The 24,039-nt window shown below is 37.4% G+C and overlaps 2 protein-coding genes across 2 annotated transcripts in view; both read right to left on the reverse strand.

The window, feature by feature from the left end:
- PTPRG (protein tyrosine phosphatase receptor type G) overlaps window positions 1-14,273 on the reverse strand; it is a 100,485-nt gene extending 86,212 nt beyond the window's left edge. The window contains exons 1-2 of the mRNA XM_015811219.1: window positions 13,421-14,273; window positions 2,050-2,182 (exon numbers count right to left, since the gene is read on the reverse strand). Coding sequence (XP_015666705.1) covers window positions 2,050-2,182; window positions 13,421-14,258 — 971 coding nt within the window. The 5' untranslated portion in view covers window positions 14,259-14,273. The remainder of the gene's footprint in view (window positions 1-2,049; window positions 2,183-13,420) is intronic.
- Window positions 14,274-18,964: 4,691 nt separating this feature from the next.
- The window catches only part of LOC107283319 (receptor-type tyrosine-protein phosphatase gamma), a 37,794-nt gene continuing 32,719 nt past the window's right edge, over window positions 18,965-24,039 (reverse strand). Inside the window, exons 4-5 of the mRNA XM_015811205.1 lie at window positions 19,811-19,948; window positions 18,965-19,096 (exon numbers count right to left, since the gene is read on the reverse strand). Coding sequence (XP_015666691.1) covers window positions 18,965-19,096; window positions 19,811-19,948 — 270 coding nt within the window. The remainder of the gene's footprint in view (window positions 19,097-19,810; window positions 19,949-24,039) is intronic.

Genomic DNA, 24,039 nt, shown 5'->3' on the forward strand with positions numbered 1-24,039 from the left:
TTTATTAATGTGGAGGAGATGGATTGTTTATAAATAGAGTTTGTGGAGTTAGAGATATTAATATTTGTTTACCTATATTTGAATATTAGCCTGGGATTTGGTTTGGGAAGTCCGGGGGGGGAGGGATATATTATAATATTGTGTAATACTTGTGATGTTTTTTTCTTTTTTGGAAAACAATAAAAATTTTATATTGAAAAAAAAAAAAGGAAACCAAAGAAAAACCAGGCCCATGATGTAAATCACAGCCTGATGTAATCAAAAATACAAACGTCAACATGAAGCAGAGTGATCTTTGTTAGAATAGATTCTTGTACACTTACCATTTACCTCTGAGTGCCTTGAGATGACTGCCATTTATCCTCTGGGCTAATGCACATATACCAAATATCAACGACTATTCAGGCATGATATTCAGACATGAGTGAGGGTTACAAGAAGTGCTGCAGGGTTTAAGCTCATACACTCGTCTTCACCGGAGACACCATGAGATCAGAAGCTTCTGCTTCTAATTTTAGACTAAAACTAACTTCAGTAGATATTAGTCAAGATATAACATTGGTTGGATGTTTGGGTATCATGGCAAACTGCAGCTAAAGGAAATGGCTGAATCAGAGGAGAGAAGAAGATACAAAAAAAGAGGCCCATAGAAGCTTGTTCTTGTATTTCTGAGTATGACTCGGCATTTGGATGCAGCCATTTTTAAATTATGTTTTATCCTGCCTTTGTTATTTTTAAAAATAACTCAGGGCAGTGAACATACCTATTTCTCCTTTCTTATCCTCCTCTTTTTCCCACAAGAGTAACCATGTGGTGTTAGTTTGGCTGAGAGAGAATGGCCCAAAATCACATAGTTGGATTTGATGCCTAAGACGGAACTAGAACTCACTGTCTTGTGATTTCTAGACTGGTGCCTTAACCACTAGATTTGATCTTATGGACTGTGACAGGTATGTGTGAGAAATGATGCAATCAGATCAGAAAGGAAGCAGAAACCTTAACCCCAATCAACATTTTCCTTAACATTACCTATATTGTTTATTTCTTGCTTTGTTCTAAATATCTTCTCCCACCTTTTCCAGTCTTAAAATCATCACATTTAGTTTTAGTCAACTTAATAAAAATCCATGGTATCTGAGTAAGAGGTGTGTGGCATGTGTATGTGTGTGTGATGATGCATTTGTGTTTTTATGGCCATGGAGGACTGTCCTGCTATTTCTCTTCATGGAAGCTCACTAAGGGGATGATAGTTGTGTATATATTTTAAAATGCTCATATTTTATTTTTTTTAACTGATGGTTACCAATGTAATAATACATTCAATACTTCTTACATTGTTCGGTGATATAGTCAAAGATCAATTGCAAACAACTAAAAAGCTATCTCACCTGGGATTTATTCTGGAGTAAACCACTTATGATTGTTGCTGAAGATCAGTGATTCTTATCCTTTTCTTCACCATGGACCTCCTTTAAATAGCTTTTGTGGTCATGGATAATGATCACAGACCACCAAGACTTAACTCAAGATTTAAATCATAACATTTCTTCAAGCCTTCGTGGCCCCCCAGGGGTCCACGGACCACAGGTTGAGAACAATTATTGTAGATAATATTATCTTATGAAATGAAAGTCAACACAGTGATCCCAGATACCTTGGACCATTCATCTAATCTCAACTAGATGCAACATTAAAATGAATTTTTCTTCCATACTGTTGAGTCCCAGATCCTGTAACCCACTGACTGTTACTCAGCAGTGATGGAAGCTGAAGCCTAACAGATCCAAGAGGCAAGATCTGGAATCACTGGCCCATGGTCTCAGATAATGGAGGACTTCCTCAGAATTTCTTGATATTGGAGTCCTTTACATATTAAGGACATGCTTTTCTCCTGCATCATTTTCATGACATAAAATTGTTGAGCTGGAAATAAATAGCTGATTGTCAAAGGTTTTTTTTCCCTCATGACAAAATAGGAAATCGCCCAGAGGGAATAAAGTCACAAAAACATTTACCATAATATAGTTGAAATTATTTAGAAAGGCTCACCTCCAGTAAACTAGCACAGCAATAAGAAGGATTAGGCACACAAATGTCAAGGCTGAGACCACAATGAGAGGAATGATCCATTCCATTTTGCCACGAGTGGGTCTGTTGGTCATGCTGGAAATATTCTTGTCTGCTGTACAATAAAGCAAACAGCAACAATAAAATAGGTCATTACGGACAAACTGTGATAAGTAATTTTTAAAGGTAAACAACACTAACGTATTGCCATTCTATTCCTTGCACAGAAGTGAAGCTGAACTGGCTATGCAGTGCAGCCCAGCAAGGCTGGAATCCATTCAGTGAGGAATTCCCACAGATTTATTTTCTTTTGGGTGAGGATACATCCTTAAACCAACACAGGCAAAAAGACGATAGATGGCTTTTGAAATATCTACTTTGTTCCACAGATCAAAGAGAGGTTGCAAAATGTTCAGATGAATATTCTGTAAAAAGTGGAATTTATGGTGAACACAAATTTTTCAAACCTCACTGAAAAACAGGCAGAGACATTATGAGGTGTAACTGCATGTTTTACTTCTTAAAACTCCTCCAGGTTGTGGAAACTGTCCCTGGTCTGGAGTTTTATATATATATATATATATAATTTTTTTATAATCATAAATGCTTAATATTTTATCAGCAACATATTGTCTGGGTTCCAACTTACTAATACATGTTAAATTTCCTTCTCTCTACCTCGTTTTTCTAGCCATTGATAACAAGTATCCCATGTTCTAAAATATACTGAATCTTCTTTCTCTTTCATTTTCAGTGTCAATCTATCCATTTCTGCACAATCTAAATTTTTTTTAATTAACTCTTCCTCTGTTGGTAAATCTTCATTTTTCCAATGTAAAATTAGATATATACACTCTTTCTCATAATTTCCTACTATTATGCCTAACAAAAATAATTCTGGCTTAAAATCTACATGTTTTTTTTTGTCATTTTCTCTAACCATATGTGTATTCTTGACCAGAATCTTTTGGCTTTGTGGCATGCCCACCAAAGATGGTAATAAGTGCCTGGATTTTGTCTACATTTCCAACAATTGCTAGATATGCCTGGACTGGAGGTTTTTGATGGCCTGCTCCAAAGGGGCTCTTCAAAATTTTGCAAGTGGGAAGGATTTGAGTCACTGGTTGTAACATTTCACTGACAGAAAGGCATTGCTGCCTATGACTCATTCCCACAGTTCTTGGCATGGATAAAAATGTAACACTCTTTTGCATAAACTGTCCTTCAGTGCAATTGGAATATCTTAGATTTGTTAGCAGAAGTACTGAAGTCATCATTTTGTACTTAAACAAACAAACAAACATACAGGGAGTCTTTGACTCACAACCACAATTGGGACTGGAGTTTCTGGTTTAAGTCGAAGCAATTGTAAAGCAAGTCAAGACATGAACGGATCTGATTTTACAACCATTTTTACTACAGTTGGTGATCTTGGTTAGTCCTTCTCTTACAGCTTTAGAAAGAAGGCAAGGACAAGCCACAACTGGAAATAGTGCCAAGAAAACTGCAGGAACTAGGAGAAAAGTATATAGTTTTTATCAATGGGCTTTCTCCTCCAGCCTCATTGAATCAATTGGTTTTGCCAAAACAAATGTACTGCTTAATATCTTGGTGTTTTCAGCCAACAAGGCATCTTTTTAAAGATAAGAAACTTTATATATTATATATACTGATTTATGCATATCTTAAGATCAGCTTACATTCCAGTTTAACATAACCTTGATAGATAAGCATCGCATTGAATGTTAATATGACATTTGGTGGCTTGCAATTTTTATCTTATGAAATTGATAACACAGGGAACATGGGGAGAACATGAATGTAATTTACAAGACAGGGCATAATAATTTCAGCTGGGGCACCTGATGCGAAAATGCAGCCTCCTGCCCACAGTTGCTAACAAGTTGATAAAATGACCTGGTATTTAATCAACCAACCTCAGTTCTAGGACAAACCCTCTTTTCACTCCACTAGATGGTTCAAAAGAAGAACATAATAAAGAAACAGTAAGAGAGGAAAGCATGAGGAACAAGCAGAAGGATAGCAATATCCACAGCAATCACTTTTGCGATCCTCTACATCTCTTCGCTAGTATGGCAGTGAAGTAAATTTGAAGATTAATTTTGCAGTCTGAAATGCAGAACCCCCAAATCAAGTTTAATTTTACCTGGAGAATCAATAAGGCACAAGAGCACATTTTATGTTAAAAGCAACTGTTACTGTATAATGCAACACATATACTAAACATGCCTCTTCGTACCCATTGGAATGCATACAACATAAAATCATGAGCTATGGGCTCAGTTGGACTTTACCTTAAACCAAGATACCCATGCCACTCTCTTAAATTTACACAGCTTTACCTACATATGAAACTTTTTTTGAAACTCTAGTTAATTCTGTTGTGCAATCCTATTCCTTGGCTACTTACATTTTCTATTTTGTTTCCAAACAGCAGCAAATCTTAGAGAAACATAGTTGTCCATTTATGAAAGGAAGGAAATACAGAAAGAGTAGAAACAGATAACAACATTGTCATCTGCTGGAAATGTTATAATAATAAAAATCTTGTAACTGTTACTCGGAGTAGACAATATTTAAAACTAACACAACCTTAAAATCAGTTTAAAAAAAACCTAGGCAGAATAAGCAAATACTACAAAAAAAACATGAAAGTAGATAACATTCAGTTAAAAATTACAAATGGTTTCTGAAGTCAGAAGATCTTGAGGGCTTGATTTAGTAAGACACATTCTGCTATAAACATGCCCTAAGTTTAAAAAGATAGCCAATACAGCAATACAAAAATGCCAGAGAACCGGATTTGATGAGAGGATGATTAGAATATGGAAGAGACAAATGAAGGAGAGATTAACCATTAGCAGACAATACCTAATAATGGAGGATGTGATGTCTTAAAAAGCCCTGCAGATTAAATGATTAAGTAATGTTTTATGGGGATAGAGGCATGATTTGAATAATGGTAGGCAAACCATTGTGAAGGGTCTGCCAAATATAATTACCATGATCTTTAGCTTTATTTCTATCATTCAAGTTAGTCCACAGTTTGTTCACTTTATAATTACGTTAGTCATTCCCAAAGGTCTATTTATCATCTGTACCACAGACTGGTGTTTGTAATGTACTCTATTTATTTGCACAAAGTAAAGACAACATCTGGTTCAAAGCAATACAACTTGAAACTTAATTACTGATAATTTTCTTAAATGTCCCAGCAGGTAAAAATATGAAGACACCTTAAGGAAGAGTAGACCAGAAATAGATACTACAATACACTCCAAATGTTTTGCTGTATATTCCCTTCTTGTTAGCTGCACTGTTTGAGATCAATGTAAATTCATTCTAAAACACCTAGAAGATATCAGACTTGAGTGAGTTTATATTCCTTAGTCATAGAATTATTATTAAATTTTTATACTGCCCATCGCACCTAAATGACTCTGGGTGGTTTACATCATCATTACAGAAATTTATCCAATCATTAAAAAGAGCCATTTTGATTAAGGCTATGATAAGTTTTAAAAAATATGATTTTATGAATATATGATAAATCTTTTATGGGTTTTGAAATATAAAAACGTAGCAATATTGCCATTCAAGCTTGACATCTGAAATGTTTCAAATGTCTTACTGTTATAAATACATTCATTCATTTCACTGAGTAGAATGAAATATATGTTTTAAATATGGATGAGTAGGAGAACAGTGTTGGAAATTTATGATCCACTCAATATTTTTCTACCTTCTGCTAAATAGCTGAGTTTAAATGATTAAGAATGAATAAAATCTCTACATTTAAAAAATAGCCTTAAATATTCCATGTGATGGAAACAAAACACTGTAAGTTTAGAGTACTCTCATTTTAAAGACATTTATTTATTTGTTTGTTTGTTTATTTGTATGTATGTATGTATGTCACCTAAGTCCCTGGATTCACATTAGGTGGCAACGAAGACCTATATTAACAGTTTGTAACTAAAAGCTACTTATTTATTTACACAAAACATTTGTATCCTGATCTCTTTCATTAATTCCAAGTAATTAATATCAGCAAATAATTTAAAACAATAAATGGAAAACCCTTCATTAAACCTAGTGTAAAACAATCTTCATGCCAAAAATTTCAATCTACAAACGTTTGCTGAAAAACCCAATTTTTTGTTGCATTGAGAACTGTGAGGGACATTTAGAAGTCAGAGGGACAAAGACCACTCTTTAAGACAAGACATTGTTCTAGAAGAAAGAGGCTAGTTGTGAAAAAAAAAACCTGATTGTGGCTTTCTTTCACATCCTCAGTAGAGGTGATCACAAGAACTCTTCTGAGTTCAACGAACATGAAGAACAGATTCCATTTGAAGAATATTCAGCAGTCTTCTCCCACCAGCACCATGTCTTTGATCACACTCAAAGCAGCCTTGAGTAGAGTTCAGTGCAATAGTCCAAATCTGTAATAATGTGAGTAACTTTTACTAGGGTCTCCTAGTCTAACTTAAACAGGCCACACCTGGTAGACCAGCCACAGTAAGGCAAAAGCTCTCCTGACTTCATACTCTGACAGTCTAGTAGAGTCTGTAAATCCATGAAATCCACAAATCTCAGACATGCTCTTTCAGGGGGAATGACTCTCTACTAATAATCTGTATAAAGGACTCCAACTGGTTCCTTGACAATAGCAACTCCATGTTGCTGGGATTCAATTTTAACTAGTTTTGTTTCAATTGTCCTCTTACTGCCTTGGGACATCAAGTAAGGACCTCTGTTGCATTTGTTGCCTGACGTAGATTGGAGATATATAACTGATTATCTTTAATACTGATGACACCCCTCTTGAAACCCATTCATGACTTGCCCCAGTAGTTTCACATTAATGTTAAAAATTGGGGAAAGAGTCAAATCTTATGGCATCACATATAACAGTGGCCATGAGTCTGATCACTCATTTCCTAGGCTTATAAACTGGAACCACCCAGCCAAGAAGGAGTGGAACCACTACAATGGCCTATCACCCATACTTCACAGATGCTTCAGTGGGATACCAGGGGCAATGATATCAAATGCCACTGATAGCTCTAATAGGACCAGAAAACCTGCATTTCCTCTATTCAATGCTGAATAAAAAGGAACAAAATAACCTCCATCCCAGGTAGTTCAACCACTTTTTCCATCATCTTTCCTTTAAAAAGAGAAGATGGTAGGTTGTGTATAATGTCAAATTAAGAGAGGGTTTCTTTAGATGAGAGGAAACCCCACTGCCTCCCTGTTTTCAGAGGCCGTTAACAGATGTTTTCATTGTTCTTGAGGCATTCTACTGCCATTTCCATGTGTCTTATCATTCAAAACATCAGGAAAGCATGTTACCCATTTTTCAGCATCAGCAGCAAAAGCGGAAGCATTGCTACACTCAAATTTATGTGTGATGTTCTTTTGCAAACATGGTGGAGCATATATGTATGGAGGGAGCTTCTCTTTACACCTGGATGTGAAGTCCTTGGCCTGTAGGTCTCAGCTGTGACAGCTTCATCATTGAGAAGAGTGGGGAACAGTTGCCCAAGCTGCTTGCTAGCATTCCAGATAGAGCACCCCCAAATATTCCATATGTCCATTGCAATTGAGAAACCAGGCTTAACTCTTTCTAGGTATATATTTCTATCTCTATCTGGCTATACACACACACACCATAAACATGTATCTTGAAAGAAAAGCAGAGAGAAACTTAACAAGACATTTATATTGGTGGACACGGGTGACAATTGCTTTTCTAAAATCTGAAATATTTTAGCATGCATAGAAATATTATAACAAAGTATATATAAAAAAAATCCTGGAGAAATTGCTCCCAATATGGGTCCATCACTGACAAACTTATAAAAAAGCAGCCTGTTTTGGAGGGGATAAGGGCACAATTGTATATTGTATATTGTTAGTTGTTATATGAGAAGAAATATAGGTAATAAAAATGGTCTCCAAGGGGGTGGGTGCACTGTAGTATTTGTATTTTTATACTGTTTTTTTATTTAGACTTATACAGTATGTATTATGTTTGTATTATTTGTATTTGGATAAAATAAAAATATATTTTTTTTAAAAAAGCAGCCTGTTGTAGAATGTTAAAAACAATGCGTAAAATATATAGAAAAGCTTGCATATTTCTATTTCTCTGCATCCCAACAACTTTGCACAGTAATAAAAGCCTAGCTCTTTTAATTTTCAATTTTAAAATAAAGGCAGTTTAGAAGCAAAAACATCCTGTATGGTATTTTTTTTTTTTTTTTTGTAAAAATGCCCATTTTTTTTTTAAAGGGTGAGGAAACTGGAGTTTTGCTAAGGAATGCAAACACTTTTTGCTGGCATATGTCACTGCTACATTAATTCAGTTTGCCTTTTGCTGGCTTGGAATTCATCCCAGGAAGAGAACAGAGGAGAATGAACATACGTATGTATGTATGTGTAGAGACACAAACACACACAGAGAAAAAGAGTTTATGCCTCAAGAACATTCTACCTAGCTTAACCACCAACACTGGCAACTATTTGTCAGCCAAGTAAAATTAGTAAACTTTTCGATGGCAATTAGATACCTAAGAAAACTGGATTCAATAGTTTTCACCAACTTTGAATCGCTATGAAGATAATTATTGCATTAAAGATCCCCTAATATAGTGGTTCTCAACCTTTTTAATGCCGCGACCCCAACCGGTCGTAAGTCGAGGACTAAACCGGTCATACATCGAGGACTAAACCGGTCGTAAGTCAAGGACTAAACCGGTCGTAAGTCGAGGACTACCCAACCGGTCGTAAGTCGAGGACTTTCCCTGCCCGGGAGCGCCGCGCATGCGTGGTTCTGCCCCCTGCACCGGCCGAGGCGTAGCTGGCAAGTGGCAGAGACGGAGCAGGCCGACCACCAGCTGGCCCAGCCCAAGGGAGGTAAGGCACCTGCCGGAAAAGGGGGAAAAAAATGGACAAAAAAAATGGCGGACAAAAAAAATGGCGGACAGCCTTGCTTGACGACCCCCATGAAATGGTCGATCAATCCCAAATGGGGTCCCGACCCACAGGTTGAGAACCACTGCCCTAATATTATGAACCAAGATCAAAAAGAGATTAGCTACTCATGCTAACCTAACCACTCACAGAGTCAAATATAAATTTATTCTACATTATGGAATTTATTTATTCCATAATGGCTCTTAGGAGAGCACTTGTTCACTGCAGAAAACTATCATGAAAATATTTCCTCGAATAAAATCTTCCCTCAATCATATCTGGTTACCCCAAAAACAAGGGCAGTAAATAAGCTTAATTCAATGGGAATAAAGACAGCAAAAGGCATGAAATGAGAGATTACTAGGATCCAAAGCAAAGCCAAGTAGATCCATTTTTCCCAGAGATCCCTCTTCAAAGATGACATTGTGTCCTAATTAATAAACAGTGAAATAGAAACAGATCAAGATCCAGCGGTTTCCACTACAGCAGAAACCATTTAATTGAATCCTGGATATTTTAAAGTTAACACTACTCTATTACTGTAGTATTATACTGCAATATACCAGACAATTCTGTAATATGAAAGGAGGTAGTAAAATAAGCTAAAATAAGCTATTGTTTATTTAGTCACCGGTATGGCTCTCATTTCTCTGTACACCTTAGTATGTTTTCCCTGTTTCAACTGGCATCCCGTGTTCTCCTTTTGTAGTGTCATATTATGTATACACAGTCTGCCAGCAAAATCTGGTCTGATTCTTTTGTTTACCTACAGGCAAACTGGCATCTACAAGCTGCACTGCAAAAATATTCAAGAATGACAAGAAATGATAACTTAATAAATCTTGCCACATATGGAAGAAGAGGGGGACCCCCTCCATGCACAGATGCTTAATTATCCTAATGAGGTTATTTCTAAAGTTTTTTTGCACAAACTCCAGCTTATTTTAAATACCGCACTGTGGTATTTTAAATACTATGCTGACATCTGAGCAGACTAGACCCTAGACATTCAATGTGAAAATCCATTGCTACCTGATGGAAATACTGAAATCCATTTCTTTCTAGATGATTGACGGTGGTAGGAAATATAACTTTTGCCACAGCAGATCCTCAAATTTAAAGATTTAGCAGTCTTCAAAAAACCCTGAAAACCGTATTTAGTTCAGTGTTTAAGGCACTAGGTAGAAGCCAGGAGACGGTGAATTCTAGTCCCGCCTTAGGCATGAAAGCCAGTTGGGTGGATTTGGGCCAATTACCAGGAGACTATAAATTCTAGTTCCACCTTAGGCATGGAAGCGGTTGGATGGCTTTGGTCCAGCCACCCTCTCACAATCAAACATTGTTGTGGGGAAAAGAAGAGAAGGAAACAGCATTATGTTGTTTGCCGCCTTGAATGACTTATAAACATAATAAAGATGGGATATAAATAAATAAAACAAAACAATAAGATGGGATATAAATAAATAAAACAAAAATAAGGGTGATAAGACAGTGATAGTTTTTCATAAGGACAACCAGGCTGCGTGTGTCAGGCACTGTTTAAAATAAACTGTATTAACTCAATAGAAAGATGATAATTTGGACACTACATTTTTCTGTGTACTTCCCCCACTCCCATCTCCTTTCTTTTGGGAGCACATAATCTTAAACTCAGGATGGTTAAATATGCTAATGTCTTTGGGAGCCGTGACTATAATGTGCTTTACATGTAATCATTATTTAGCACTAGGACTACTCAAAATTTATGAATCTCATTCTCAACCATTCAAAAACAAGACCCCCAAAACTTTTCAACTCATCAACTCCTTCATGAAATTTCAGATAATTCATTACTCCACCAAATATTTATTATATGAAAATAATTTAACACTTACTATTTTAACTAATAACAATAATAATAATAACACCATTGACCCCTTGGATAGTCCAACTAACTCCAGAGGGTCACTATTGACCATTTTGGAGAAACCTGATCTAAAACGTCATCAAATAGCTTGTACTTTTCCAGCTATAAGCAGAAAGTCTAACAAGAAGGGGGGGGGGAGGCAGCAATTAATTCATTACAAAACAATCTGCTCCGCCCTCTGCAGGTTCATTAGCAGTGAGGCAAATTTTTCTTACATTCATTCCAACTTGCATTGCAGAGCGACAACGAATGGGTTGTAATTTGAGTGCACATATACTTCTTTCATATTTTCTGACTTGATGTCATTTCACTCATAAATCCTCAAGTATGGCTTTAATTATTACTAGGAATTCAATAGGCATTTTACAGCATGCTCTGCTCTACACAATCAATACTATGCAAACTCTTTCCTGGAATATGTATTTACTAGCCATATCCACCTTTGACTTTTAATAATTAGCCAAGCATTCCAGTCAGATCGATCAAATTACTTGACCTTATCTGGAGTTAAAGGGATGTGTGTGTCTATGAGTAAGACTCAGAAGAAGGTGCTTGGATGCCAACGTGCCTATGTCATTTTCATACCCAATGTTTTTAGAAGAACATCTGGTCTCCTTGATTTGCCCTTCTTCAAATCCATGAACGTCCTTCAAAATCTATTTTGAAAAGCAAAATTTCTTACAATTCATCACCCAAGAAGAATAATTCAAGTGTTGGACCCTTTCCAACACGGTTCCTTGTTTAGATGATTAGATATGATTAGATTAGATTAGATAACCTTTATTGTCATTTTTTTCCTGTGGGCACAATGGCACACATTAAAAATGAAATTTAGTTGCTTGCTCTCAAAGTGTACACATACATAACACACATTTAAAACATACTATATACAACATGTATATAGACCTACACCCTTACATATAAGTAACATATAAATATTAATCACTGTCCATCTTGAATACATAACGGAAGGAGAAAGCTTTAGAGCTCACAAGGTTCATACTGTACGGAACAAAACTGTGACTGAATTTGGATGTTCTGCTTCAGATACCACGAAGTCTCCTTCCAGAAGGTAACAAAGAAAACAGATCGTGAAGAGGATATGAGTGTCCCAGACAATCTTGTGACACTTATGTGCTATGTCTGGGTGGAAGGGAGGGAACTACCAATGATCTTTTCAGCCATCCTCACCACTCTCTGCACTAAATTCCTGTCTGAAGCAGTGAATGTTAAGAACTCGTTTATTCTGCAGGATCCAATCTGGATCAGTCACTGGGACCAGAGGTTTAGTCTTCTGAGATTTTGGACTTGTGCTGGAGCCCATCCTCAGGGAACTTCTCTCTACTGGAATGTGTGCTCATTTATTCTATCATCTGTGAATGTGCCTGCCTCTTCCAATGTGGTAGTCCAATAGTCTTCCTATTTATTTGGAAGTTTTCCCTCTTTTAATTATAAGTTTTTCATTTATTCTAATCTAGCTATACTTCAACATTCCCTTTAAAACACACTCACAGTTTACCAGTCTAGTCTAGTCTAGTCTAGTCTAGTCTAGTCTAATCTAGCTATACTTCAACATTCCCTTTAATACACACTCACAGTTTACAAGTCTACATGTCCATCTAATTGTAGGACAAAAATGGCAGAACCTTGGGGAGGAGTCAAAAGAGGAATCGGCCTAGCGTCTCTATGTAGCCACAAATGGACTACGTTCAACTCATCTTGAATTCTGTTGACCCTTATCTAATGCCAAGATAATAATAACCATTAGTTGAGCTGTGCATAGGCAGGACTAGTAATAAATAAGTTTAATCAGAACTTCATGTGTGGCCCTGATCTTTCACGCTTGACAAATTTGAATTCTGTTATTCAAAGGATGGTCTTTACTCCTTTAGTTGTGTCTGATTTTTTTGGGACAACTGTACTACTGTTCAATTTTAACTATTGTTCTTTTAATGGCAATGCTATCTATTTTTTTCTAAAAGCCTAAGACTATTATTTTGCAGTAAGAGAAATTACTAAAATGAAGGCTGTTTTGTGAAAACAAAATTGTATTCTACAGAAATAAGACCATATTCATGACACAATACATTCAAGTGCAAACCGGAAATGAGGAAAGCTACATAAATAACTTATCAGGAGAAACTGAAGAAGAATACCAAGCATCAGAGATTTCTGACCAGCAAATAAATATGTGCAACCTTTATTATTATTACTCTTTATCTTGATCAATTGATATATGAAATAAAAATGAACTGTTTGGACTACAATACGGAAATTAGCTTCTATTACAAAATATGTACAGATTATCTATATTTCTAATTAGTGTAATTAAAATATGAATCCCCCCAAATTGGTAACAGTTGAAAAACATTGGTGTTAATTTTGTTAATTGTGTTTTAATTATTGAAAAAAATCCAACCCACTTCCACAAAAACAACTCACCTGGATAAATGGTAATAAATCTATTATCTTTTGGTAAAGATGTTGATGCTGTTTCTGGTCTTCTTGGAATCTCACCAGTATATTGTTCATTTATGAATAGTGTCGGCACTTGGGTGGAACTGACTTTATTGAATTCAGTGTCTATTCCTGTAACTCCTTCTCCTCTTTCAGGAGTCCTACCTGTTGGTACAATATTTTGGCTTTGCTCATGATCAGATATAGTTTCATTTCCTCCCTCCTCCATAGTTCTGTTGGGAGAAAGAGTGGTGTTTGTAGCTTCACTATTATCTTGTGTTTCAGCAGCTTCGGTCACACCACTTTTTTCTTTTTTCTCGGAATCCTTTTCTCTCTCTTCCTCATGCTCTCTTTCGCCATCCTCGCTTTCACTTTTTTCATCTTTCTCTCCATCCTCAGCTCCTTCATTGTCTTTTGTGAGAGTAGAATCGCTGTCTGGTGCTGGAGAAGACAATGCCTCGGTGGTAGCCACCACTGGCCTGGCCGACTGTTTATTAGTCGAGGCAGAGGTCGGGAGCCGGGTTGGCCAGACCGTACTAGGGAAAGAAGAAATACCACTGCTACTAAATCCTAGACCGGCCAGTAAGGTGCTAGTGACCACGGAAGCCACTGTAGCCTGGCTCCCACTAGAGGAAGGCCCCATCCCCGTTGCCATGGAGACAAAAGAAAAGGGGAGGCCTGAGGAAGTCCAAGTAGAAGAACCAGAACTGATGGGAGCCATGTCGGCTGAAGGTGCTGGAGAAGCTGTCGGCTTGAAGAAATCACGAGGGGGAACAAGAGAAGAAAACACAGCAGAAAGAGCATCAGTAGAGGTACCTGACATGCTACCTCGGCTCTTTTTTCCTTTTGTTCTCTTTTTCTTTCCAACCACTCCATTCTGCCCATTATTCTGTTTAAATAAGACAAGTATATTTCAACCGTTATAGTTAAAGCTAGCTGGCAGCAAAGACAAAATTTACAAGACAAACAACACAAGAAGACATAAAACTGCTTATTATGTTTGAAAGAGGCCCTTCTGCTGTCCAATTACAGATACAATTACTTTAATCTAGAAGATTAAGAACACCATCCAAAGCATATTTACTTAAATTGAAGACCCGCTTACAGTCACTGGTTGACCTCTAGGGAAATGAAGCCAGAATTGCAGTCTAAATAAGTCAAAAGAATGTATTTAAGGGAGTCTGTCATTCTTCTACATTAACAATGCAGCTAGCATCCAATCACTTAAGGAAAACATGCTTACATTTTCCTTATAGAAAACAATTAGGTATATGGGACCTAAGAACACCATTTTAGATTGATTGTACATGAATATCTTTTGCCAAATCTGAACAACTTTTAAATTACATAATGTTGCATTATTTTCTGTTATTATTATCTGTGTTCCATTTTGTAAACTATGTTTATAAAGTATGTGTGGGATGGATCAATTGTAATTTTTCTCTTTTTCCCAAGCAAGTATTTTTAAGATACAGTAATAATGCCTTCTTAAAAGGTATGCAGTTTATAATATTAATAGCTTAAGAGTTTTCTTCATGTTGCCTTGGAGCTTCACTGACAACGCTGAAGTATTTTGGTGTATCGTAGCTTTTGGTGTGTATTTTGGTGTGTACATAGCTCCCAATTAAAGAGGAGTCAAATTATCTATAGGAAGTTTAGGCAGCTCCAAAATAGGAAATGGGTTATACTATCAAATTAAGATTGTGGCAGCATGTTCTCCATTATTATTTTTATGTAATATACTGCAATTCACTGAAAAACCTTGACTTTTCAAAAGAATGGCACGTAGACAGGATTTTAAAGAAATAATAGAGAATGGGGAGGGAAAATATTAAAGTTAACTTTGTTATCATCAAAATCATTAACATGAACTATAACAGATCTCCGAATCTATTTCACTCAACAATCTATACTGCTATAACTTTATATACCACAAAGAAATATTTGTATATTTTGGGGCAGCAGAACTCCGGACTGAAAATTCTCTATTGTTTAAGATGGGGCCTAGACTGGCTGGAAACCCTGACTACTGTGGCCCATTACAGTTAGTTCTCAACTTATGACCATTCATTTAGCGATCATTTGAAGTTATGATGGCTCTTAAAAAAGTGACTTATGACCAGTCTTCACCCTTACGACCATTGCACTTTCATTGTGCTCAGGTGAGTACGATCCTGGTGCTTGGCAGTTAACAACAGTTGCATTGTCCTGCAGTCATGGGATCATCAACTGGACCTTCCCGGTCAGCTTCCAAAAGTAAAATCAATAAGGAAGCTGGTAAGGAAGGTTGCATGTCACAGTCATGCTTAACGACCACGTTGATTCACTTAATGACCATGACAGAAATGTCATAAAATTGAGTGCGGTCACATGATGCCTCATTTAACGGTAAATTTTCTGGTCCCAATTGTGGTCATAAGCGAGGACCACCTGTACATTTGGATAGTACCAAACAGGGGAAGTGTGTCCTACAACACCGCCTTGCAGAGTGTTACCTATTCATTATGCCAGCATGAAATATGGACTTGGCTGTGAATTGCATACATTTACAGCATCAATATTGGCAGTTTGGGATGAATTTAAATAATAATAAACCTTAATGTTATTTAAATTAATCTTACAGGAATTCCAGTGTCCCTAATCATGGCATAAACATGGCTTAATGAGAAACGATCCACTTTTTCACAATACTTTGCCCATCTTAATTGAGTTTATAAAACAGTAATTAAATGAGGCTATGTAATCCACGGTAAGTACCTTGAAAGCATGCCATCACCATTATATTCCAAAATAGATAGCTAAGTAACGACCTTGTAGGAATATCAAAACTAGATCACTGCTAGAGATGTTCAAGTTAATCTTTACACAAATTAAGATGTATGTTAATGACTAGATTTGCTCAACCTATTGGTACAGAATGGATAGTCATACATAACTAACACGATAAAAGCCAAATAGCAACTAGAAGGATCAATCAGATGAGCAATTTAGACTGGAATGATATGGAATGACATGCTTTAGACTTAAATGTGATAACCTCTGAGATATAAATATGCACATACACATATACACGCATACACATTCTCCAGAGGTTCCTGTTATTGCGTTATTGTCTTCTATCAAGCTTAATCCTACTCTCTTGAAACATAGAAGATAAATTGAATATATAATGCGAAATATGAGGAAATTTCTCGATGATCTCTTATTGCTAGGGTGCAATTCCCAGCTAGCAAAGGCAGTGATATGGGGAACTGTATCCTCAACATATCTGGAGGGCATGAGACTGGACAAGACAGATCAAACATTTCTGTCACAAAAGCTCAGCATAATTTTGGGTTCTTAATAGAACTGAACAAAATTAGCCACCAAATTGTCTGCCTGCTAATATAGTCCACTGAGAGTTACCTGAACATAGTGCAATGTTCTTCGGGGCAAACTTTGGCTTACAAAAACTATTTTTATAAAACATTAATGAATTAGAATAGAATAGAATAGAATAGAATAGAAGTGGAAGGGACCTTGGAGGTCTTCTAGTCTAGCCCACTGCTCAAGCAGGAGAACCTATACCATTTCAGACAATTGATTGTCTAATCTCTTCTTAAAAACTCCAGTGATGGAGCGCTCACGGTTTCTGAAGGCAAGCTGTCCCACTGGTTAATTATTCTCACTGTTAGGAGTTTCTCCTTAATTCCAGGCTGCTTCTCTCTTTGATCAGTTTCCAACCATTGTTTCTTGTCCTGCCCTCTGGTGCTTTGGAGAATAACGTGACCCCCTCTTCTTTGTGGCAGTCCCTCAAATACTGGAACACTGCTATCATGTCTCCCCTATTTAATACTCAGAGTACAATGATTTCAAGACGTGTGATCTTGCAATCCTAATCCTAATCAACCAGTGTGGAAAGATAGCTCAGAACACCCAATCAAAAAATTTGAAATTGCAATTTCAATCAGGCCACATTTTATGAGATATTTGTTACGCTATGCTGCCACCTGCTGGAGAAGATGTTATAAATGCTTTACAATCATTTTAGTGAATCATCTCACTTACCACTCCTGTTTTTACTATTCTGGTCCCCTCAAAAATCCGAGTTGTGTTATCTGGAGGGAGGGAGGGAGGGAGGGAAAGAGAAAAGAAGGTTTGATTATAAAACCATAAAGTATTTGCCAAACATTAATTTAGAATCTATAACAAAGAAATACTTTAAAATCAAGAGAAGAGACTGTATTTGTAGCTCATGGTTGAACTGTGGGGTCCTTGATGCTTTCAGAGCTTTAAAAATCCCATTGAGACTATTAAATATTAGAACTACTCATACTGAAGAACAATAGTAGCAGTACAAATAAATGATTCTTAACTGATCTGTGAAGGTTTTTTTAAGTTTGCTTTTCCCATACTTATATTTCTAAAACGCATAAATCCATATAACTGGATATTTATCCTCAACCAAAACACCTTCCTGTTATTTCTAACCTCCTTTATTTCTCTACCAGCCTATAATTTCCAGAGTAGACTTTCCCAAGCTCTAAATATATTTGGAATTTAGGAAGCTGCAGTCCCAACAGATCAAGAGGCCGTAGATTGCGGAAATCGGCTTTAAAAATAAGCAGGCGCCTTGCTATTTAAATCCAAGTGCCAATTAACTATACAAAACACACAGTGAGACAATTTTAGATAAGTGCCATGAAAGCAATCTTAATGAATTTGGTACCGTGCTCCTTGTTAAACTAAGCAGGCTGTAAAACCGGATAGGAGACGCTACACTTTGATGCTCACCATATAATGGACAGTTCACTTACATCTAAAGGTTTCCATATATACAAAATAAAATTATAAGCCACAATTTATAAATTCTAAAACCTTAAACAAAAACATATTATAACCGTGCTTTTTTACATAAACAAAATTAAATAAATTAATCAATGGACTATTGGGGAGCAACAGAAATTACAGGCATTAGGTAACTAGAAGATGTTGTTAGAGACCCAGATTGGTCTTCAAACTACTGTTTCTTAAAATTGAGCAATTGACCTTGATCATCCTGACTTTGGAGCTTCAATGTGAGCAGTATCATAAACACCCATGAAATCAAAACGTTATCCTTCCTGATTTAAATACTTTAATTCTCAATGAAAGTAGCTATGCTGTGCATAGATTATTTACTAGTCCCATTAAAAATGGGGCTGAAGAATCTCTTGTGGTGCATTTTTAACATGATAGAAAATCCAAAATAAAGAACAAGGATTAATTGATGTAATTCTGTACCAAAGGAATCCTCCTTTCCTCTTTCAAGCTAACATTTCCCTGTTTTTCAGCATGACAGGCCCATTTATTTCAAACCAATTACACTACTTAGATAGACATGGGATGTGACAAAAATCCATCAAGCTATTCATGTCCTCGATAAAAGAACAGTTGGAACATTCAATTCTGCCGCCTGCTTCACTCAGTCACATATGAAAAAAAAATCAGAATTTATTTATTTGTTACATCCACCTTTTCTCTATGAGGTACCTTTCCCTTACAGTATATTCATACAATAACATGCCGAGGCGAATTGGCCTGAGAGATAATGAGTAACCCAAAATCACTTAGAGTTCTTTCTATCTGTGGGAATTTGAACCTTGCTTCTTTTGGGAGCTGCTGAATGAAATCCAAAAACCTCTGTGAACACAATGTATACATGGAATCTTCTGTGATTTTTGCTTTTCAACTTTCTACCGTTAAGAAAATCCTTGCCTTCCAGGAGCACCTTTTCAAGATGGTTACATATCCTGCTATAAATCTCCTGGGAAATTAGAAGCTCGCTGCTTCCTGGATCTGACACTGGGCTTGTTAGAATTCATGTAGCATCTACTCTATCGTGAGTCCTCAGTGACATTGAGCTATAAAAAGGCTAATATAGCTAAAGGTATTTAACTTAATGGTAGTGTTGTAGTTAAGCAAGATCACATACAGGATGCAAATACAGCTTAGGGGAAGTAGAGCAAGGGATTCCTCCCTACCGAGATGATCTTCAAGCACAGACATAATTTAATGTAAAAATACATCTTTACTCAGGCCACTGAACCACAGGAAGTGATGGCTGCAAGTGCACACTGACTCCAAACTCTCAGTGTACATGGGTAGCCAACAATGATAATTACTGCTCACTTCTGTTTCATTAGCAATAAGACTCCAAGCTTGGAAGGAAATTCAGTATCTTGTGAGCTCACAATACTATAACTTAAATAAGCAAAGTTTTCTCCCTTAAGCTATGTTTCTACTTCCCTTGAGTAGATGTAAGCACAGTTGGAGGTAAGCACAGACCCTAAATCCCATAGCTGCTTGCAAACTTATTTTTTTCCTATACGCTTTTGTCGGCTGAGAGAACGTTACAGGGGTATAGGAATTTTGGATGGTGTTACCTTGAAAGAGCATTGTCTGGCTAAAATCACTGCGCATGTCATTTCGGCAAACTGCTTGAACTCTGAACAGATAAAGGATGTCAGGTGAGACATGGCTAATGATGGCTTTCTGTTTAAAAAAAATAGATGTTATTCAGTTTTATCCCTCCCAACAGGATGCTGACTGATCAGTCTGTAAAACATAAAAAAATACTTGAATACATTTTATGGAAATGGTAAGTTTACTTGAATAGAAAGAAAGTCCACAGTAAAGAAATAGTGCCAAAGGATAGAGAAATCAATGCAATGTCACACTTTGGACAGGAAGAAGGATTACCCTTTCTGTAAAATAAGCAAACAACCCCCAATGAAATTGGAAACAAAATGATTTGAATAATGATTCGAACCAAGTTAGCCAAATTTCATAATATTATTAGGGCATCTGCTCAAGAAAGAAAAGGCAGCAGCAAATACCTGTCCCCATATACAGTGGCTTAATTGGGTCTGGGAGGCACAATGAGTATTAAAAACGATGAGGACCAAACAAACCATGTGACTTAACACAGGACCCTTTGTTTTGGCCAGAAAGGGTAGCGAGTCACAAGGTAGCCGACACCAACAAGTTCTAGCCTGCAGGTCGAATACCAAACAAACAATGATTACCGGGACAAAATTTTCACATCAAAATGCAGCTGAGTACCAAATTCAATGCATTTTAAAGCAGTCGAGTAGTGAGGTATGACTGCATGTTCCTACATTAGGAATCTGAATACCGACTAAGTCATTATGGGAAGATATCAGAGATGTACAGTATTTAGTTGCTAGCAAGATCTGAAGCTGGCAAAAATACCATGGATCTGGCATGGCCAGCTTCAATATGCCTATAGGCACTTTTTTTTTTCTTTTGAAGAATTCATACTTTCTCTTGGATGTGCATAGCTGCATGTTCTTAGGAAAATCTGCATTTGAAACCAAGAAGCATTACAGAGATGGTGACAGGGTGCATCTGCCCTGTCACTCCTTCCTTAATGCTTGCTGAACTCAAGCTGTTATTTTCTTAAATCTTTGTAGATACTGGGCAAAAAAAAAAAGGAAAAGAAAAGATATGGCTCTAACAGGGATGGTGGTGGTGGTGGTGGTGGTGATGATGATGATGATGATGATGATGATGATGATGATGATGATGACGACGACGATGGAAGGGACTTTGGAGGTCATCTAGTCCAACCCCCTGCTTAGGCAGGAAACCCTATACCATTTCAGACAAATGGCTGTCCAGTGTCTTCTTAAAAACTTCCAGTGTTGGAGCATTCACTGCTTCTGGAGGCAGGTTGTTCCACTGGTTAATTGTTCTAACTGTCAGGAAATTTTTCCTTAGTTTTAGGTTGCTTCTCTCCTTTATGCCCACTCAAGATCCAAAACACCATGCCTGCTTTAGATCTGAGTACTGGACACATTGTAGGAGACATTGATAGTGGCATCAAATTCCAAATTTCTCTTCCCAACCAGAAATTGCTGAGCCACAATTTTTAGCAACCTTAGTCAGCATTATCTAGGGTGAATGATGAGTTCTAATTTAGTGGCATCTGAAAGGCCCCCAGTATTTCCCAGTATTTAGTGGCATCTGAAAGGCCCCCAGTACTCTACAGGCACAAAAGTGGGCTTACAAATGTTTGAGGAAATTCAACTGATACTGCTGTTTGGAAAAAAATGGCTATATGGAAGATTGATCTGGATTTATCTCTCTTTGCCATGAGGACCGATTAGATTTATAATGATTTATTTATATTTGCCTTCATTCATGATTAATTTATACTCTCCTTTTCATTCACGAGCGTACATGATGCCATCTCCTCTATTTTATTCCAATCACAACCACAACAATTGTGAGGTGGGTTATGCTGTGAGTAACAGGACCAAAGTCACCAGTAGGTTTGCATGGTTGGGGGAACCGGATCCTGGGTCTCCTTGCTTCTAGTCTAACATTTTGACTACTACACAATACTGGCTCTCTGTATCATTTAATGCAAAGCATAAAAATACTTTTCTAATGCTGTTTATGTCTGTGATTCAGAAGCTAGTACCAGAAAAATATGAAAAGATGCAGAATTTCAAATTGATGTCAAGTTTATTAGATCCTTGTCTGGGCTATTATGGTTTATTTCAGCCAAGGAATAATTCTACCTGGTCCCTTAGGATTCCAGAACAAGTCACCAAGAGATCAAAATTTGACACATGGATCATGACATCATCTCACAATTGATGCAGTTATATATACTTGGGTTCTGACATCTGTCACAGACCTGTTTAGCTGTCTCAGTTGTGTAATGATGTCACAATGATGACATAATGCATAGGCCGTCATTCCTTTCCTTCCTGCTAAACCTTGTAGCTGATTCTACAGGCTTTCTCTGAATCTTCCGATAACTGAACTGGACAAAGGAAACGCGAAAGGAAATTCTTTCTTTTAAACTGTTATTTGCAAAAAGAATTTAGGGTCCTTTTACAAGTTCCTTAAATTCATATGCAAAAAAAAAATAAAAATGGCTGGCCAAAAGAAACAATTATTTAGTTTTTGTGGGAAGAAAAAGTTCTAATGCACACACCACAAAAGAACTCTCCTTTGGATTTTATAGTTCTCTGACTAGGGTAATTCAGCAAAAATGCCTCAGCATGGATTTAAGGAGTGTATTTTAGATAACGTACTTAATTGTACATTACCATGAGAAATACAAGCTGTTTGAAAAAAATGCGTATTTCAATGCAAAATGTATGAGGGTTAAAAGAAACTGAAATTAATGCAGAAGTGGGATAAAAGAGATGTGCAAGTGGATGAACTAGAACAGTGGTGGCGAACCTATGGCATGGGTGCCAGAGGCAGCACTCGGAGCCCTCTCTATGGGCACACGTGCCATTGTCCCAGCCTCGCCTCCCCCCATGATCCCCTCCTCTCCAGCAGCCCCCATGAAGGAGAGTCGCCCCTGAGCATGGCCCACGTGGAGCAGCGCAGCCAAGGACATGGCAGCCAGGCAGCAGAGACAAGACTCTGCTCTCATGCCCCATCCCGCACAGTTGATGCAGTGGGGCGCAGGCAGAGGGCGTGGCCGCCATGGCGCTGCTGGGCTGCCTGGGTGATCTGTGGCACGCCCTGGAGGCGGTGAGTGACCCTGAGGGCAGGCGAGGCGGGGGATTGGGGGGTGAAATGGGGATGGGGCAGGGGGTGGAATGGGGTGGGGCCAGGTTTTGGGCACTCGGTCTCTAAAAGGTTCACCATCACTGAACTAGAATGAACACATGTTATGTCAGGAATAAGACTGACCTGCCTACCCACCTTGGGAGACTGGTCTTGCCACTCTCTCATAGCCTGATTGCCCACAGAGGGTGAGAATGTTTGCATCCTACTTTTTATTTTCTTTCCATGACTGTGGGAGTAATCTTTGGGGGATAACATACAGGAGATACAGGAAAGGAAATATGCATCATGTAAGCAGCTGAAACAGCCAGTTAAAATAGAAACATCCATTTTGATTGGCCACAGACTGAATTTGGCTGGAAAGCCTGGCTTCTGAATGCCAATTAGTCTAGCATTCCTAACAGCTAAACAATCAATCCTGAAGGAACCCAAGGAATTGATAATGGGCCACAGGTACACCTTGGAAAATGTTCCTGCATTTGTGACTAAATAATTCTTGTGATTAATGTTCGCTGTCTTTATTATTCATTAAAAGGATAAAGAAACATCTCTTTTAAGAGGGGGGGGGGATGACAAGTTTAAAATGTAAAGCCCTAACCGCTACATCTCCTTCTGCAAGATTGCTTCATGATTTCATGAAGCACTAGTTTCCCCCGGTAACAACTTCGTGTGTGGGGGGGGAGAAATTGAAAGTATAAATGAAAAATTGAGTAAAAAAGTGCCTTAATCTAAGAAAGAATAAGAGACATTATTCTAAAACTGAATGGCACCCAAGGAGGATGTATTTGCAAAGGAGAAAAGATAACTGTCATTAGGAATTTAACTCACTGTGGCTGCATTTTTATGTGCATATACAACAACTGATTACATTATTTCACAGACTTTCTTTGATTAACAATAAATGGAGCCCTCGCAAAATGGAATGTGTCATTCTCCTTCTTTACACATTGAATTTTAAGGACTTTTGTAATTGTCGGGGAATTTTAAGAACTTTTGTAATTGTCGTTTGTCTCTGTATTGATATTCCA

Source organism: Protobothrops mucrosquamatus, unplaced genomic scaffold, assembly GCF_001527695.2.
Source record: "Protobothrops mucrosquamatus isolate PMUCROS unplaced genomic scaffold, P.Mucros_1.0 scaffold_48, whole genome shotgun sequence".
NCBI lineage: Eukaryota > Metazoa > Chordata > Lepidosauria > Squamata > Viperidae > Protobothrops > Protobothrops mucrosquamatus.